This window comes from Eublepharis macularius, chromosome 4 (genome assembly GCF_028583425.1).
Source record: "Eublepharis macularius isolate TG4126 chromosome 4, MPM_Emac_v1.0, whole genome shotgun sequence".
Classification (NCBI taxonomy): domain Eukaryota; kingdom Metazoa; phylum Chordata; class Lepidosauria; order Squamata; family Eublepharidae; genus Eublepharis; species Eublepharis macularius.
In genome coordinates, this window is record NC_072793.1 from 167,949,960 (window position 1) to 167,966,706 (window position 16,747).

The 16,747-nt window shown below is 44.9% G+C and overlaps 1 protein-coding gene and 1 long non-coding RNA gene across 2 annotated transcripts; one reads left to right on the top strand and one right to left on the bottom strand.

Moving 5' to 3' along the window:
- Positions 1–3,716: 3,716 nt before the first annotated feature.
- Positions 3,717–13,238, top strand: LOC129327151 (zinc finger protein 883-like). The gene is made up of 4 exons (XM_054975623.1): positions 3,717–3,734; positions 6,533–6,607; positions 8,767–8,988; positions 10,156–13,238. The coding sequence occupies exons 2-4, from the start codon at positions 6,574–6,576 to the stop codon at positions 11,670–11,672; spliced, it is 1,773 nt and encodes a 590-aa protein (XP_054831598.1). The 5' UTR covers positions 3,717–3,734; positions 6,533–6,573; the 3' UTR covers positions 11,673–13,238.
- On the bottom strand, positions 11,774–16,642 carry LOC129327175 (uncharacterized). Its single transcript, XR_008596782.1, has 3 exons — positions 16,043–16,642; positions 13,766–13,924; positions 11,774–11,852 (listed from the first exon to the last, which is right to left on the bottom strand). It is a non-coding gene; the product is annotated as an uncharacterized LOC129327175 (long non-coding RNA).
- Between the last annotated feature and the right edge of the window lie 105 nt (positions 16,643–16,747).

The following is a 16,747-nucleotide window of genomic DNA, read 5'->3' on the forward strand; positions in this document are numbered from 1 at the left end:
CTTGGTTTCAGTTTTGGGCAGGTTGGATCCATTCCCCCCCCCCCCCCCGCCCCAACTCCAGTTCCTCTTCTGACATGTAAGTTTCCCATACAGGGCAAATGGAGGGCACCCTGGGGTCTTTGGGGTCAGGAAAACACAGGGTTGCCCAACTCCAGGTGAGGCCCAGAGTTCTCCTGGAATTACAGCTGATCTCTAAACCTCAGAGCTCTGTTGCCCTGGAGGAAATGGCAGCTGCAGAGGGCAGACTCTCTGACATCACATCCGTCTCCTCCCCAATGCTGCCCTCCCCAGGTTCTACCCCCAAATATCCAGGAATTTCCTAAACTGGAGCTGGCAACCCCAAAAATATGGCAAGAGAGGGGGAAGGCTTAAGTGCCCATCATGTGCCCAGGAATTTAGGTTTGAGCATGAGACACCCAGAGCATATCTGTGGGCAGGACACATGGGGGCCCAAGGACTTTGTAACCTATACATTGGGGAGTCCATTGATTTTGGTGGCCTTAAGAGTGCATCGGATTGCACTGTAAATTTGGAGAAGGGAAGAGCTATGTATGCCTCCACAGACCCAGGGGCGGCACCAGGGTTTCTGGCGCCCGTGGCTGCCCCTACACACGCGCGCACATAGTGCACACATGCGCCCCCGGACTGCGTGATGGTGTCACTGCGTGATGACATCATCACGCAGCAAGCCAGCCCCATTGGCCGGCGGGTGGCTGGGATGGCGCGTGGAGGCTGCCCACGCTCCCAGTCGGGCGTGGCGGGTGGCTGGAGAGGTTCTGCACGCTGCCCCGGATGCCTGCCGTGCCTGGCCTGCGGCGGCTGCGCCCAGCCAGGGGCGTGTGTTGGTGGCGATGGTGTCGCGGGGCTGGCCAGCTGCAGCAGCTGCGGGCCAGGCATGTCAGCTCTGTGGCATGCACCTCCGCCCCCGGCACCCCCTCTGGCACCCCCTTCGGCACCTCAGCACCCCCCCGCGGCGCCCACCTCACCGCCTCAAGGGGTGAGGTGGGCCGGCCCTGCACAAACCCCTTGGGAAAAGGGAGGGATCAAAACGTGAGGGAGAGACTAAGACTGCTGCAGCTGTTTATTACAGGCATAAAATATTTTTGTCTTAGACCATGGAAGTATTTCTGTGGCGTACGTTTCGTAACAGCCCTCTCCTAAGTGAGAAAAGGTTGGATTTCTGCTAGAAGTTTCCCACTCATGGCACAAAGGAAGGTTTTCTAGCACAGGCCTCTGGTGGGTCTTGATTTGGAAACCTTTCATCCTGCTGATTTAAACTGTCCTGCCTCATGTAATATGCCTTGAGTTTCAGTGAGAAAGGAGGACTATAAATTATGTAAATCAATCAATCCTTGGAAGACAAGAAATTGGGAGCGGAGCTCATATGGTGTGTAACTTTCTTGAACAAAGGGTTGGCAACCTCCAAGTGTGGCCTGGAGATCTCCTAGCATCACAACTGATCTTCAGAGTACAGAGATCAGTCCCCCTGGACAAAATAGCTGCTTTGGAGGATGGACTCTATGGCATTTTGCTCCACTGAGATCCCTCCCCTCCTGAAACCTCACCCTCCCCAGGCTCCACCCCCAAATCGAAAGGAATTTCCCAGCCTGCAACTGTAATTGAATGATCCATGCGCTTCTGCAAGCATGGACAATAGTTTGTTCCTCTGGTGGTCCTCCATTACCTTTTGGATTCAAAGGGTTAGGTCAGATATCACATGGCAAAATCGTGGTTTAATTAAACCAATTACAATTAGTGCAATTTTCCAAATGTGGGCCACTACACCAACTACAGTTACTTAGGTTTCAAATAAATCTAGGCTCTGCAATCAATGTTTGAACATGGTTCATTAACCACAGGTAGTCTTAACTAGAGCTTCGGGTGAAGGATGAATGAAGACCTCCTACTCTAGCCTTATTCCCCAGCATGGCCTGCACATATTCCCCAGCTACAGAGACCTTTGGCTATAGTGAAAGTGATGAGCCAAATCCTGGTTTCACAAACTAACCATGGTGAAAGTAAACCACGGTTTCACATTATGTCTGAACTAAGCCAAATTTTTGTACACTAATTACAGCAACCACCACAACTACAGTCTTCTGGGATATTTCTGATGACTCAGGGTTGCCCAACTCCAGGTGGAACTAGAGTTCCTTGCCCTGTTCACATGTTACAGTGACTGCTCATACATCCTTGTCTGTATAGGTATACGTCTGTTTGTAATAAAGAACCAATACGCGTTCACTTTACAAACGAAACTGGGGACTGGTACCTGGATAAATGTACAGTTTCAACTGCATGTTCAGTTGCGCATGCTTTGGATGTAATATAACAATTACTCAATGCACATATAAAGAAAAATCAAGTGTACACTGTACACAGATTATACTTGCACTCACTGTAACTTATGAACAGGGTTCCTTTACCTTTCTGTAGATGTCTTTTGGTTCCCCACCACTTGCACAGATAGAGGAAGAATTCAGAAGATCTGGGGAAGGCTTCTTGAACACGTTTGGCATGCAGATGGTTGCAAACTGACTCTCAAACTCCCGGAATTGGGAGGAAAAAAACTCAAGTAGCTAGGGTTGCCAACTCAAGCATAGGAAATTCCTGGCAATTTGGGTATAGTGCCGAGGGAGAAGCAGGGAAACTGAACTCTGTAAACTGGAGATCAGTTGTGATTCCAGAACTCCAGGCCCCACCTGGAGGCTGGGAAGCATACTGAAATAGCAGGACTGAGGAAGACAGACGCAGCATTGTTCGTCTGAACAAAAATGGTATTACAGGACTTTGGACAAAAGCCAAAGTCCTGTAATACCTTTTTTTCAGTTCCAGCTAAAGGGAAAGCTTGTATTGTATTTTATGGCTTTTAAAATGCTGTCATACTTTTGGGAAACAAGGCGTTTGATTCACACTATCCTGCAGTCTACGCGATCCTAAGAACACCTTTCTTGGGTGTAAGCCCCACTGCATAGATAGCAAACCATGAAGATGACAGAATGGACTGCATCACTTCAGGGTGCAGGCAAGGAACTCCAGCTTTTGAAGGCTCCCGTGCCATTAAAAAATTTTTCCCTGCAAACAGAAAGGTAGCATGTCAAGGAAAAAGCCTTGCCACCTTTTTTCTTTGCTTCCATCGCTAGTTTTCTTTTCGCAGGAGTTTTCTTCAGCACAGGGGAAGTGCTCCAAACAGGATCTTCCCCTTGCGGCATGTCCATTCTGCCACCTCATTGCACCTCCTCATGTGTAAACCAAGATTCGGTCACCACCACCCACTATTGTCTGGCACAGCAAATGAAAGGTATTGAGGGAAAGGAGAGGGGCCCGAGCTGAGGGACAGAGCCTCTGCCTGGAATGCAGAAAGTCTGAGGTTCAATCCCCAGCGTCTCTAGCAAAGAAATTTTAAATTCCTCGACCTGAGCCTCGAGTCAGAGTTGCAACCAGTTACAGTAGACAATACTGACCTGCATTCAATATAAGGCAGCCTCCAGTATTCATCAGCTCTGAGGAAGAAACGCCAGCTGTAAATCCTGAGAGGAAAGCTGAAATTATCTTTTAAAAACACACACACACCGGGGCACCTAAGAGTTAAGGTGACTAAGTGCTGGCTCCTAGAGAGACAAAGAAATGTGAGACTGGGGGAATAGAAATGGTGTAGCCCCTACCTCTTCCTGTTGGGTTCTCCCCTCCTCTTTTCCGGGGTGGGGGGGCGGATCTTTGCTGCTGGGAGAAAGGTGAGTTGAATGAGCGTTTGCGTAAAGGTAAAATGGTTACCAAAAGGAGGGAAGGAAGTAGCAGGGGAGAGTTGGCTGAAGGGAAATTGGAAGGGTGGTAACTTAAGAGTCACTAGCAGGGAGAGTCAAAATGTTCTTGTATGAATTAGAGACTCACAGCCATTTAGACCAAGCTTCGGGGACGTGGGATGTACTAAAACGAATGACAGGACTGCCGATTGAAAATAATGGGAGAGGCTTGAATGCCCATTGGAAATAATGGGAACCTGGAATGCCCGTTGACTTGCATGGGCTCCATTGAAACACATTAGAGCAAAAAAAAGGTGCAAAGAAAACATGGAATGGATTTTGAAGGAAAGTCTCTGGGCCCAGATAAACTGTTCTGGGACTGGATTGACAGCCCCCTGAGTGCAATGACGGCCCCAGGGTGTGACAGAAGGGGTCTGGGACTGGAATGACAGGCCCCTCACTGGAATGACGGCCCCTGGGTGTGACAGAAGGGTTTTGGGACTGGAATGACACACCCCTGACTGGAATGACGGCCCCAGGGTGTGCCAGAAGGGCTCGGGGACTGGAATGGCAGGCTCCACGCTGGAATGACGGCCCCTGGGCGTGAGAGAAGGGCTCTGGGACTGGAATGACAGGCCCCTGACTGGAATGACGGTCCCTGGGTGTGACAGCAGGGCTCTGGGACTGGAATGACAGGCCCGTGAGTGCAATGAAAGCCTCTGGGTGTTGTGGAAACTTTCTGGGACCTAAATGACTCATTCTTGAAAGGCCTGAGAGTCTCTATATATTGCAGAATTGTTCTGGGACTGGAATGACATGCCCCTGAGTAGAATAATGATCTCTTGCCTGTCATTCCAGTCTCACTAGATTACACAGTATGTTAATACAATCGGTATCAAGTAAGCACATTTCAATACAATACCATAAGGCTAACATATACATATTTAAAGACATAGCATTAGCAAGGATCCAACACATAGTTTGGCACACCCAGGGGCCTTCTTTCCAGTCGGAGGCCTGTCATTCCAGTCCCAGAGCCCTTCTCTCACACCCAGGGGCCTTCTTTCCAGTCGGGGGCCTGTCATTCCAGTCCCCGAGCCCTTCTGTCACACCCAGGGGCCGTCATTCCAGTCAGGGGTGTGTCATTCCAGTCCCAAAACCCTTCTGTCACACCCAGGAGCCGTCATTCCAGTGAGGGGCCTGTCATTCCAGTCCCAGACCCCTTCTGTCACACCCTGGGGCCGTCATTGCACTCAGGGGCCAGTCCTGAGTGCAATGGGAAAGATCACAGTAAAACTGGGCTGGCACTCTTGTGGACAGGAAAGTTCAGATTTTCAGATATTAGTACTGTTTTTCTGTCCTCAGTGGTGACCATTCCTCCTCCCCACTGGATAGCTTTTATTTTTAATTGCCAATTGAAAAGCTATTAGCTCCTCTACATTCCCAGCTTTCACTTAAAACAAAAGCAGTAAGTAATGAATTCTCTTTTCCTTGTGCCTTTCCTCTTATATCTCCACAATGAAAGGGGCTAGAGACAGAGACATACTTTAAAAATGCAAGATGAGGATCCAGAGGAGATAGTAGATAGATCATTATAATGCTATAATGATCTTCCATTTGCCATTAAAAAAGGTGCTGGGAGTGCAAGCCTGTCCCTATGTGGAAAGCACCTGCATATAAAGGAATTTCATGTGGTTATGTCCTACCAGTTTCTTGGTTGAGGGTTTTAGTGGTGAACCAGGATTGAAACTGGTTCCAATCTATAATGAAGGTGTGCTGCAGATCTCTCATAACACAGAGAAAAGCTGTTCCTGAAATCGATAACATTTTCAGCTTGTTTTTCTTCTAACAGCTGGGGTTCTTCCTAGGAATGTAACGTTTATGGAAATTTTGAAGCCATGGGGGTGGGCAGTGAGAATTCTGGTTATTTCAGGGGAAACCCAGAAAATTGGTGTGTGTGTGTGGAATTGAAATGTATGCAATACTTTCATTTCAAGCTTAACATTATTTTGATTATTTAACTGCATAAAATGTATCATTTCTACCATAGCAGATAAAATTTGGCATATGTATGAAATTTAAAAGAAAAATGCCTTCCTTTTCTATGAGTGAAACTACAGAGACACGTAATTGTACAGAGACATCTGCAAACTGCTGCACCCTATGCTACTGTAGTGTGTGTTTCTTCGTTTTTGCTGTCTCAGAGGCATAATAAAATAAAAATAAAAATTGAAAACAGCACAAATGTTTATATCAAAGAAAGTGTTCATTGAACAGAAACACAGTCTCATATAGTCACAAGAGGGCTAGCTTGATATTGGATTAAACTTTATAACACTTCAAAACACTGCAAATGTATACAGATCATGTCTCTGCTCCTTTACTGCAATGGAGTCTAACTTTGGAACTTAGTCCCCGAGGAGATTCATCTGTCTCCCCAGCTTGCGAGGAGGGTGGGTTAAAAATAAAATAAATAATAAATAAAACTTTTGTGTTCTGTTTGGCATTCCCTCATTTAACTTTTTACCCTCCTCCCTGTTTGTGGGGTTTTTTTGTATTCATATTTTTATGTGTTTATGTTTCTACTATGGTTTATTGAGTTGTGTAAATATAAATATATAAAAATGCTTTTAATGTCTGAAATATTTTAATGTTTGAAATGTTTTAAGGTTCTCTATCTTGGGGACCCTAAATTGGAAGGAAAACGTAGAAATACTTTAAATAAAATAAATCAGTGGTAATATCCATTACCATTTATAGGGCTTATGATTTTTACTCCAATTTTTTAGAGACTGAACACCATTGGAAGAAGGGTCTGTACAGAGAAGACATGAAGAATAATTCTAGAGACATGGCATCTCTAGGTAAGGATTGATTTCCTTACCTAGAGCTTGATTAGTTTTACTTGCCTAAATGTCTCCTACAGACATGAGTGAAGCCTCCCACCAGCCAGCCCCCTTGCCAACCCAGGATATTCCCCTGCCTGGATGCAATTACCCTTTGTTGCCTTTCTGGGACACCCCCCCCCCCCCCCGCCGCTGCCCCCAACTCATTCAGAGCCAGGAAATCCATAGATTCTTATCCTGGACTTACTACAGATTCCTGGACTTTGCAACTATTTCTCCGATATGCTTTTGTGCTGGTTCCTATAACAGTTGCTGCTCTGCCAGCCAAAACTGTGCAGTATAATCCCTTCTGCTTGTGCAGAGGCAGCCAACTCTGCTTTTCATTCTCTGGGACTTTGGGATGTTTCCTTGCCCCACATGAATGTCCCTCAGCTGTCTTACCTTCTTCTTATTTCCTGGGACCTTTGGAAGCACTACTTAAAGTCCCCTGCTCTCAATCTCTGGATTGTCTAAAACAGACAACATACTCTGCCCAGCTCAACAGACTGAGGATAGCTAAACTCCTCTGTTCATTCCTTTTCTGTTAAAAACTCTCCTTTCCCCTTCCTTAACCCCCCCCCTCTCCCACTTCTCCTCATGTCTGTTCCCAGCTGCAGAATTCTTACTCAGCCAACAGTCCCGACTTTCTTTTTCTCTCCTCCCTTGTAACTCTTCATATGCACTCCCTTCTAAACATAACAATTTCCCTGTTCTTATGCTTGAGTGCCTTTTCAGTTCCTGTTCTTCTCTATTTCTCTCTAAACCTTGTTTTGGAAAAAATCTGGTTGTTTCATAATTAGTGGTACCTTATTAGAGGCAGTCTGAGCTTTCTTTCCCTCCTTCCAGGCAGTGATTCCTAAACTACATACTCTGCTCCCCCTAATTGGCAAGTGTGCCAGTTTTCCAAGCCATCCCTGTTGTGGAAGTGGGAAAAGGTTCCCCTGACACTGAACATAATTCCCCAAAGTTGGTTGCAGTTCTTGGCAAATGTCCCAAACTCAAGTTAGAGTCCACATGTGTCTAAGGATATATGTGAAAGGGAGAACATGTGATAACAACACACGAACCTGTGTACGGGGAGGGCGGGATATAAATCTAATAAACATAAACATAGCCTGGGGCCTACATATCTGGACTGCCTCTCGTTGTACAAGCCTTATGCACCAGCTGTATTCATCATACCAACTTCTTCCACTCTATTCCTTCCTTTAGGAAAATGAGGACTGTGGCAGCTCATCCTAGGAGTTTTTTGGAGACCGCTCCAGAGATCTGGAACAGGCCTGGGGTAGCAATCCAGGCTGTACCCTCTCCCTGTTTTCTGCTGGCTATGTAAAATGGTGTTTGTTCAAGTGTCCTCTTATATGATGCGGCTCTTCAGCAAGAGACTGAAGGCTGAACGCCTCCTCTTAGAAAAAACAATAGGTGGCAAGCACAGTCATAGAAAGGGCTGTTCCCTCCTGTGTGTGAGAGAAGGGGGAATGCCTCTTCCAAGCAGTAAGCCGCAGGTGGCAGGCAGTCCTCTTAGAAGAGGCAGGCCCTCCAATGAAAAAATGAAAGGAGAATTCCTCTGCTAAGCACTTAGAAAAGCTGCACCACCTTAAAAGAGGCATTCTTCCATCCTGTGTGTGAGAGGAAGAATATCTTTTCCAAGATGCTGCAAAACATTTTCATCATCTAAACACAAAGAGGGTCATTTTTCCCCCTCAGAACTGTTGTGTTTTCTTATATGCAAATTTAAGCAATGGATAACTCATGCAATTACTAGGCTAAAATGTCTTCAGCTGGGCCCTAATTTGCATTCATTGTATCAGTAAACTTTGCAACAACTTGTCAGCAGTGTTATTCTTATAACAGAGATTGAGAGGCTGAAGTGGAGGGCAGAGAGATTTGCCTGAGGTGACCTTGCGTTTTCCTGGCAGAGGGTAAATTAGAAGCTGGCATTTCTGGTTCATAGTTCAGTCTTTTAACTACAATGTTGTAGGTGCCTCAGTTAGCATTAACTGTGTATCTTACCCTTCTCGTCGGCTGATCTCAGAGTGGCACACATGGGTTTATTTCAGTCCTTCCCTCACAATGACTCTGTGGGGCCACAAAAATAAACTTTGTAGTTACACTATGTTATCTCTGTATCCTACTAGGTGACAGCATTACAAAGAAGATCAGAGGGGAAATCTCTGAAGAAGTAAGCCCTGTGCCTGATGAAGTACATGTCACTTCTTCAGAGAAAGTCAAGGACAAAGTTTCTTCAAAGCCTGAGGGCTGTAAAACTAGCCCGAGACCTGAGACGAGTCGTCCACATAAGACTCTTCTGATGCATGCAGTTAAATGCAAGTTGGAACTTGAGAACTCTGAAGACAAAGGTGAGAGAAGTTCCATGCATGCCATGTTCAAGGGAAACATCACTTAGATGTGCTAACGTGGATGAATGCAGTTGACACATGGCTTCATACAGGGAGAAGCAGTCCTTTAAATGTGTGTTTGCTAGGTTGTGAGTGGCTTTTAATATAATAAGCAGCACTGGGAAAAACAGGTAGCCAATGAATCACTTTAAGCACAGGTGTTACATGTTCAAGTTGGTATGCATCATGAATCACTAATTAAAGCTCCCCCACCAAGGGCAGCCCCACATAAAGTTCATTGCAGTAGCCTAGCCATTGTAGCATCATGGATCAGTGTAACCATGTCAGAAGACTCCAGCTAAGGAGGTCGCTTGGGCACAAAATGTAATCAATGGAAGGTCCAACTGGTTTTTCCAAAAGCAAGGCTGAGTCCAAGAGCACCCTTAAGCAGTAGCATGGTGGTTAAGTGGTTTGGCTGTGAATCAGCACTCTGCTGGTTCAAATCCTACTCCTGCCATGAGCTCAGCAGGTGGCCTTGGGTAACCCACTCCCCTCAGCCTCAGCTCCCGAGCTTTATTGTGGGGATAAATAACAACTCTGACTGTTCATCCCTCTGAGTGGGTCACTAATCTGTCTAGAAGAGTGGTTTATAAGCACAACATTATTATTGTTATTCATGTTTTTTTTTCAAACTTACCCCATCTGGACCTGGCAGATCAATCCACCCCAGAACATCAGCCTTCCCTATAAGAATAATCTCTGTGGGGCCCTCTTGTTAACTTTCAACACCTCAACCACAGCTTCAAGGCAATCTGTCTATGGCATTGATTCAGTTGATTAATCGACAGATCAAACTTTGATTTTTGGCTGAATCCCCACCTAAAACAAAGCTAATTTATGAACTTAAGATGTTGCCAAATAGATACTGGTACAGAACTTTGCCTGAAACCTTGGAGATCTGCTGTCAGTGCAAACAGACTGTACTGGACTAGGGGCACCGGACGTCTGTCTTTTGGTCTCAAGCTTAACTCCCTTAAAAGAGTTTTAGGTGACAGGAGTTGGGAAAGGTCTTTCTCTTCCTGAAAGCTTGGAGAGCCTCTGCCATTCCAAGGAGACTCTACTCGGCCCAATGGGATAAATTATTAACTCTTAATAACTTGTTCTGGAATCTCTTCTTGTCCCTGTCAGGTGAGGGGTGTGCAATGGACAACAAAAATGAAGATCACCATTGGGAAGCCTCCAAGCAAAGGGAACTTCTTATGTCTGACAGAACAGCCAAGGGGAATGTTTTGAAAACTCCTGAACCTGCCAGAAGTCCACATAGGCCATGGGGAAAATGGGAAAATGGCTTGAAGAAGAGAGAGGGCGAATCTGCTGTTTGCCAAGAAAGTGGAATTGCAGGCCAGGAAGGTGTCTGTGAAGGTGGGAGACAGGAGACGTCAATGCAGTGGAGGGATAGCTCAGACCTTGCTGTGTATGGCGGAGCCCAAATAGAGGAGAAAATATACCAATGTTTGTATTGTGGGAAGTCCTTCAATGCTCACTTTAAACTCATTAGACATCACCGAATCCACACAGGAGAGAAACCATACAAGTGTTTGAATTGTGGTAAGAACTTTGACCAGAAAGGAAATCTTATTGCCCACGCAAGAATCCACACGGGGGAGAAACCATATGTGTGCTCTGATTGTGGGAAAAGCTTCAGCCATAAAGGAAGTCTTGTTTTGCATGTGAGAATCCACACTGGAGAGAAACCCTACAAATGTCCTGATTGTGGGAAAAGCTTCAGCCGTTCAGGGTCCCTTAAAGAACATGAGAAAACTCACACGGGAGAGAGACCGTATACATGTTTAGACTGTGGGAGGAGCTTCCGAAAAATCTCTGAGCTCACAACACATCATAGATTCCACACAGGAGAGAAACCATATAAATGTTCAAGCTGTGAAAAATCCTTTAGTACGAGCTCTAACCTCATTGCTCATCAGAGAACACACACAGGAGAGAAACCATATAAGTGTTCCGAGTGCGGGAAGAGATTTAGCCAGGCTGGGAACCTGAAGGAACATGAGAGAACTCACACCGGAGAGAAACCCTACAAATGTCCCGATTGTGGGAAAAGCTTCAGACAAATCTCTTACTTTATTAAACATCACCAGATTCATCTTGCTGATGAGGGAGTGCGCATGGAAGAAAAACCACACAAATGCTCTGACTGTGGGAAAGGTTTCAGTGAGAAAGCAAGCCTCATCAGACACCAGAGAATCCATACAGGAGAGAAACCATTCCAGTGCTCAGACTGTGGGAAGAGCTTCTGTTTAAAGTCCAACCTTGTTGTTCATGTAAGAATACATACAGGGGAGAAACCATACACATGCTCGGAGTGCGGGAAAAGCTTCAATCAGACGTCAAGCCTTCATAATCATGAGAGGACCCACAAAGGGGAGGAGCCCTATAAATGCTTAGTGTGTGGGAAAAGCTTCAACCGGCCATCACAGCTTAAAGCCCATGAGAGAACTCACACTGGAGAGAAGCCATACAAGTGCTTGGAGTGTGGGAAGGGCTTTATTTACAACCATCACCTTGTCAGGCATCGGAGAAATCACACTGGAGAGAAGCCATATCAATGCTCCAAGTGCAGGAAGGGATTCAGTCTGAAATCAACTCTTATTAAGCACCAAGACATTCACACAAGAGAGAAACCATAGTAACTCTTCAGCTAGGCTTAGTGAAACACCTGAGAATCTGTGTTGGTGTCAGGATTTGAACTCACAGCACGAGCCCTGAGACATGTTGCGGGGGCTTCTGACTTTTTGCCAGAGAGGCTAAAGTTCTATACCTTGATCTCCACAAAAGCTCCGAGTAAAGTTTTCCCAGGTTTTTCTTTACTACAAGAAAACAAAAAAGCACATGAATAATAACAATAATAATGTTACGTTGTTATAATGTTGTCCTCCCTTCCCCTCATTTTATCCTCACAACAATCCTACCAGGTAGGTTAGCTATGACAGAGTGGCCCCAAGTTCAGGACTTCCCCACTATACCACACTGGCTTTTGGTGAGGACCATGTGCACATTGCGCAAGAAAATTAACACTGGCAGAAATGTTTTGGAATATTCAGAGTGTGGCAAACCAACATGCTGAGCAAGCTTCAAGCTGTGCTACACACATCTGTCCCTGGTTTGTGCCTAAAACTATCCTTGCATGCTTCGAGGGGACTCATCCGGTACAATGGCCATGTGCCTTCAAATACCAGTTGTATCACAGGGGGAGGGGGAGAAGGAAGAAAAAGGCTCTTGGCCTTCATACCCCTGCTAGATGGTTTCTGGAAAGCTTCTAGCAGGCCATTGTGGAAATGAGTTTGTCAGACTAGACTAGACAGACCTTTGGTCTGATCCTACAGGGCTCTTTATGGTGTTCTCAGAGGTCTTTAAAAGGGGTTAGGCAAAGTCATGGAGGATAAAGTCAAGTCCATCAATGGACTATTGTTAGTCACAGAAACCTCCATGTTTAGAGGCAGTGTATCTCTGAATAACAGACCTGGAGAGCAAACTCCAAGGGAGGGCTGCTGCTTTGTGGGGGGGGGGGCTTCCAGGAGGCATGCAGTTGGCCCCTGTTGGAAACATCCAGTTGGACTAGATGGATCTATTATCTGATCTTGGTAGGGTCATTTTATGGTCAGATGGTCTATGGTTCTTATGGTCAGATAGGCTAAGAGGGTAAACTATTTTTGAAAGGTGTGAAAGATACATTAATAGTTTTTTAATTGAGTAGTCTTACCTTTTGGAGTTGTTGTTGTCACACATTCCATAAGCTAGAATTTTGTTCTTCACACTGTGTTGTTGCAGAGTTGGGCGGTAAAAAGCAATGGACTGGAAAAATGGAACTCGTGAAGGTGTTATACCCAAGAGTTAGACTATTTAGCTTCATAACTGTCTTTCCTGCCTGTCAGCAGACCTCTGGCAGAGAAAGGCCCTTCCCAGCACCAGAGATCCTTTTTAACAGGGGCTACGGGGGATTGACCCTGAGACCTTCTGCATGCAAAACAGGGCACTCTTCTCAGATATGTGGCAGTTCCATGCTCGTGTCAAGGCACAGGCACAAGAAGTCTTATTTGGCTGGATGTAAAACTGAGTCTAGATCCAAATACATTTGGGATTTCCAATCTAGATTATAAACTTGAAAGCACACACCTTCTTCCTCCAACTATGTTACTCTGTCAAATACACTGATGGTGCTGTATTAGGTATAATAAATGCAAGTATTTCCTGGCTGTCTTGTGAGTTGTTTGGATTCTTTGCTACGATTATTTCTCGAGTGGGGTGACTTTCTGCCTTGCCCTCACTGTGGTCCTCTTCTAGCATCAGCAGTGTGATAAACCTATGGGGGGAAGCCCTGATGCAGGGGGAGGGGCATTTGCTGCTCTCTTCCTAATTCCTAAATGCAGCTGATATTTTCCCCAAGCCTCAGAGAATACAAAGGCAAAATCAGCAAACCACACAAAGAAATGTTCAGTATTGGTAAAAGGAGCAAGGTTTGCACGCAGACTTTAGAGGCTGGATCCTAGGCACCCATATAGAAGGACTCTTGTGGCACCTTCAATAGGTAACCTAATTTTCATTCTGGCACACAGCTTTCTTGGCCTTAGGGCCCACTGGGTCAGATGCATGCAGTGGGACACTGGTTCACAGAAGTTTTTAACTAGAATAAAAACATGATTGTCTTGAAGATACCTCAAGGCTCATCTTTATTTTTCTGCAACAGGCTAATTCCTCTGGAATTAATCCTGTGCTGGTTTACCTGGAAGTAAGCGCCATCGTCTTGGATCTTAAGTTGCCTTTCTGCTTGCGATAAGCACTTCTGATTGCAGAAGGAGAGCAATTTTTGTCTGATTTTCTCTTCTCCCTGCAGCCTTCCTTCCCCGGCCCTGTGACCCTCTTCATGTTCCTGCGAGTCCATCTACAGGGGAAGAGTTTCAGAGAGCATAGATGATGGCAACAGGAAAGTTAGCATTTTGAGGGGGAGGGAAGAAATGATTGCCCTCTTTACATACTTAAAAGGCTGTCACTTAGGGGAGGGGAGGGAGCTGTTTCTGTTGGCAACAGAGGATAGGACATGAAACAATGGGTTTAAGCTACAGGAGGGAAGGTACCAGCTGAACATTAGGAAAAACTTCACATTAAGAGTGGAATTGGCTGCCTAGGGATATGGTCGCCCCCCCCCCCCTCATTGGCAGTCTTCAGGGAGTGGCTGAAGGAATACTTGTAGGGGATGCTTTAGGCTGTTCCTGCAGAGGGCAGGAGGCTGGACTAGATGGTATGTAAGGCCCCTCCCAACTCTATGATTCATTTCTACAGTGCAGCTCTGCCTTGCTCTGTGGGATCAAAATCATGGATTTAAGCAGGAGGCTAATTTTATTTTCTGGGGCTAACAAAGCGACCGCTATGTATGTCATACATTGTTGGAAGTGTTACAAGATCTCCAGGTCTTAAAACCAGGGTGGATAAAAATCAATGATTTTAAAAAAAAAATTGGGTTTTTTTAAAGAAAATGTTTTTTGAGGAAAAATCTATCTAAAGATAGTTTTCAATTTAAGATACATTATAGTCCCAACGGTTGTCATCATGAAATAAGGATTAGTTTTTAATTATGTAGCATGAGGCTGTATGTTCATGCAATGTTTAATTTTTTTGGTAAACAAATTCCATTAATCTATTCACAATGCCATGATCTTCCAGAGGTTTCTGTAAGATTATCGGGCAGTTTTTCTATCTAGAAGATATTGTCACAGATGCTTGGTTTTACAGTTCTCAAAACTGTGAATTTGTGTCTGCAGAGATCACGTCTCTTCTTCACAGCAAAAAGGTTATAAAATAAACATACACAGTTGAGAAAAAGACCTTAATCCCATTGTTCCTTTGCAAATCTTTGTACACAGAACCAACCCCCTTACCTCTTAAATGCTAAGTTTCAAAAAATTCAGAATAGAAGATTGTTGGGAGTAGAATAGATCTGCACAAGAAGCTAAGTGTGAGGAGTCTAAGACTAGTGATTTAAATCATGGTTTAAATCTATTCGATTTAAATCAAATCCACCCTGCTTAAAACCCATGCAGGAAATAACAGGAGTAACAAATCCATTTTTGTGTTCATGCATTCACACAAGCCAGAAAAAAAAATATCCTTGGGGCTGATGTAATAAATTCTGGCATCATAAGCAGATAAATTGCCAAGTGAATGTATTACTGAAGGGCAATTTGTTTCACCTGAACAAACCCTGGAAAGTGAAAAGTGTTTTCATACACATTTTATGTTTTTAAGTAGAAGGAGATTCCAGGGGCCTCTCACTGTGCCTTCCTAAGAAGAGTTTGGGTCGGATGTAGCAGCGTGATGCTGCTGCAGCATAGGGGTTAAAGGGTTGGGCTGGTTAAAGGGTTGGGCTGCTAGTCAGCACTCTGCTGGTTTGAATCCTACCACCATGGGCTCAGCTGGTGGCCTCGGGTACGCCATTTCTTTCAGCCCTAGCTCCCCAGCTGTATTGTGGGGGTAATAAAACTGCCTATGTTAACTGCTCTGAGTAGGGCCCTAATCTGTGGGCAATAATTTGTCTAGAAGACTGGTGTATAAACACACTGTTGTTGCTATTGTTGTTCAATATCTGTGTTAAATATGGAACAATCCTATCTGGAATTAACAGAGCAGGAAGGAATCAAGTGGTTTCTCTTCATAAAGGTAAAAACTAAACTATAGTGATGTTTTGTTGACGGCTTTCACGGCCGGAGAACGATGGTTGTTGTGGATTTTCCAGGCTGTATAGCCGTGGTCTTAGCTTTGTAGTTCCTGACGTTAAACTATAGTGAGATTTACTTAACTGAATTCATCTTTGCCTGGACATTTTATTAACATAAATTTTAATGTAGCTTTGTCATTTCAAATTAGTTAGTATTTACATGTCTGTAGTAGACAATATTATCTGTTTATTTAGAACATTTATGTATCTCTTCAGAGACCTGCTTGAGGCAGGCAGCTCTGAAAATAAAGCAGGATAAAAATGATAAACGCTCCCAAATTAACGTACCTCAGACTGCAGTCAGCGCTGTAGACAGAATAGAAATTGCATCTCCCCCCTCCCCCTTCGGTACTTGACTTCACACATCGCGTGAAGACTTGGTGTGTGTGAATGAGCAGGAGTCCCAAAGCAAGCTTGCTTTTCTTCGAGCGCCATCATTTCCCATCGACTCTTGAAAGCTCATACCTTGGAAATCTAGTTGATCTTTAAAGTGCTAAAGTGCTATCGAAAACTATTGGTTTAGAAGGATGCATCTGAATAATATTGTACTAATTTTTAATACCTACTGCTTTTTATGACCGCTGATTTTTGCCGTGTGTGTATAGCCTGAAAACAATACATATTTGAAAAATCTACCAACTGTAAACATGTCTTGTATTTGCTGTAGCGGCACCAATTTTGCAAAACCCCTTTGTGTCCCAATAAATCTACCACCAAACTTCACGGAGGAGGTACATCCTTGAAATATCGCAGACGCGCACTGCAGAGTTACTCCGGTTGCAGCTGATTGATTTCAACGGGCTTTGACTGGGGTCATTCTGCCTGGCGTTGCGCTGAAAATCGGTGGGTTGCACAGGCCACACCGAAGCCTTCCGGGATGGCTGTGGATTTTTTTCCTTTGTTCTTTTTTTGGCTGCCATAGCTGGCACGCCCCTCGATGGAGGCTGCAATCCGATGCACATCGACCGGAGGCGGGGGGGGGGGGGCTCCACT

What these genes read in the sequence shown, in the direction of transcription:
- LOC129327151 (XM_054975623.1), top strand. Translation starts at nt 6,574, where the DNA reads ATGAAGAATAATTCTAGAGACATGGCATCTCTAG. An exon ending in TAGAGACATGGCATCTCTAG is followed by an intron (nt 6,608 to 8,766) that starts GTAAGGATTGAT and finishes GTATCCTACTAG; the next exon opens with GTGACAGCATTACAAAGAAG. An exon ending in TGAGAACTCTGAAGACAAAG is followed by an intron (nt 8,989 to 10,155) that starts GTGAGAGAAGTT and finishes TGTCCCTGTCAG; the next exon opens with GTGAGGGGTGTGCAATGGAC.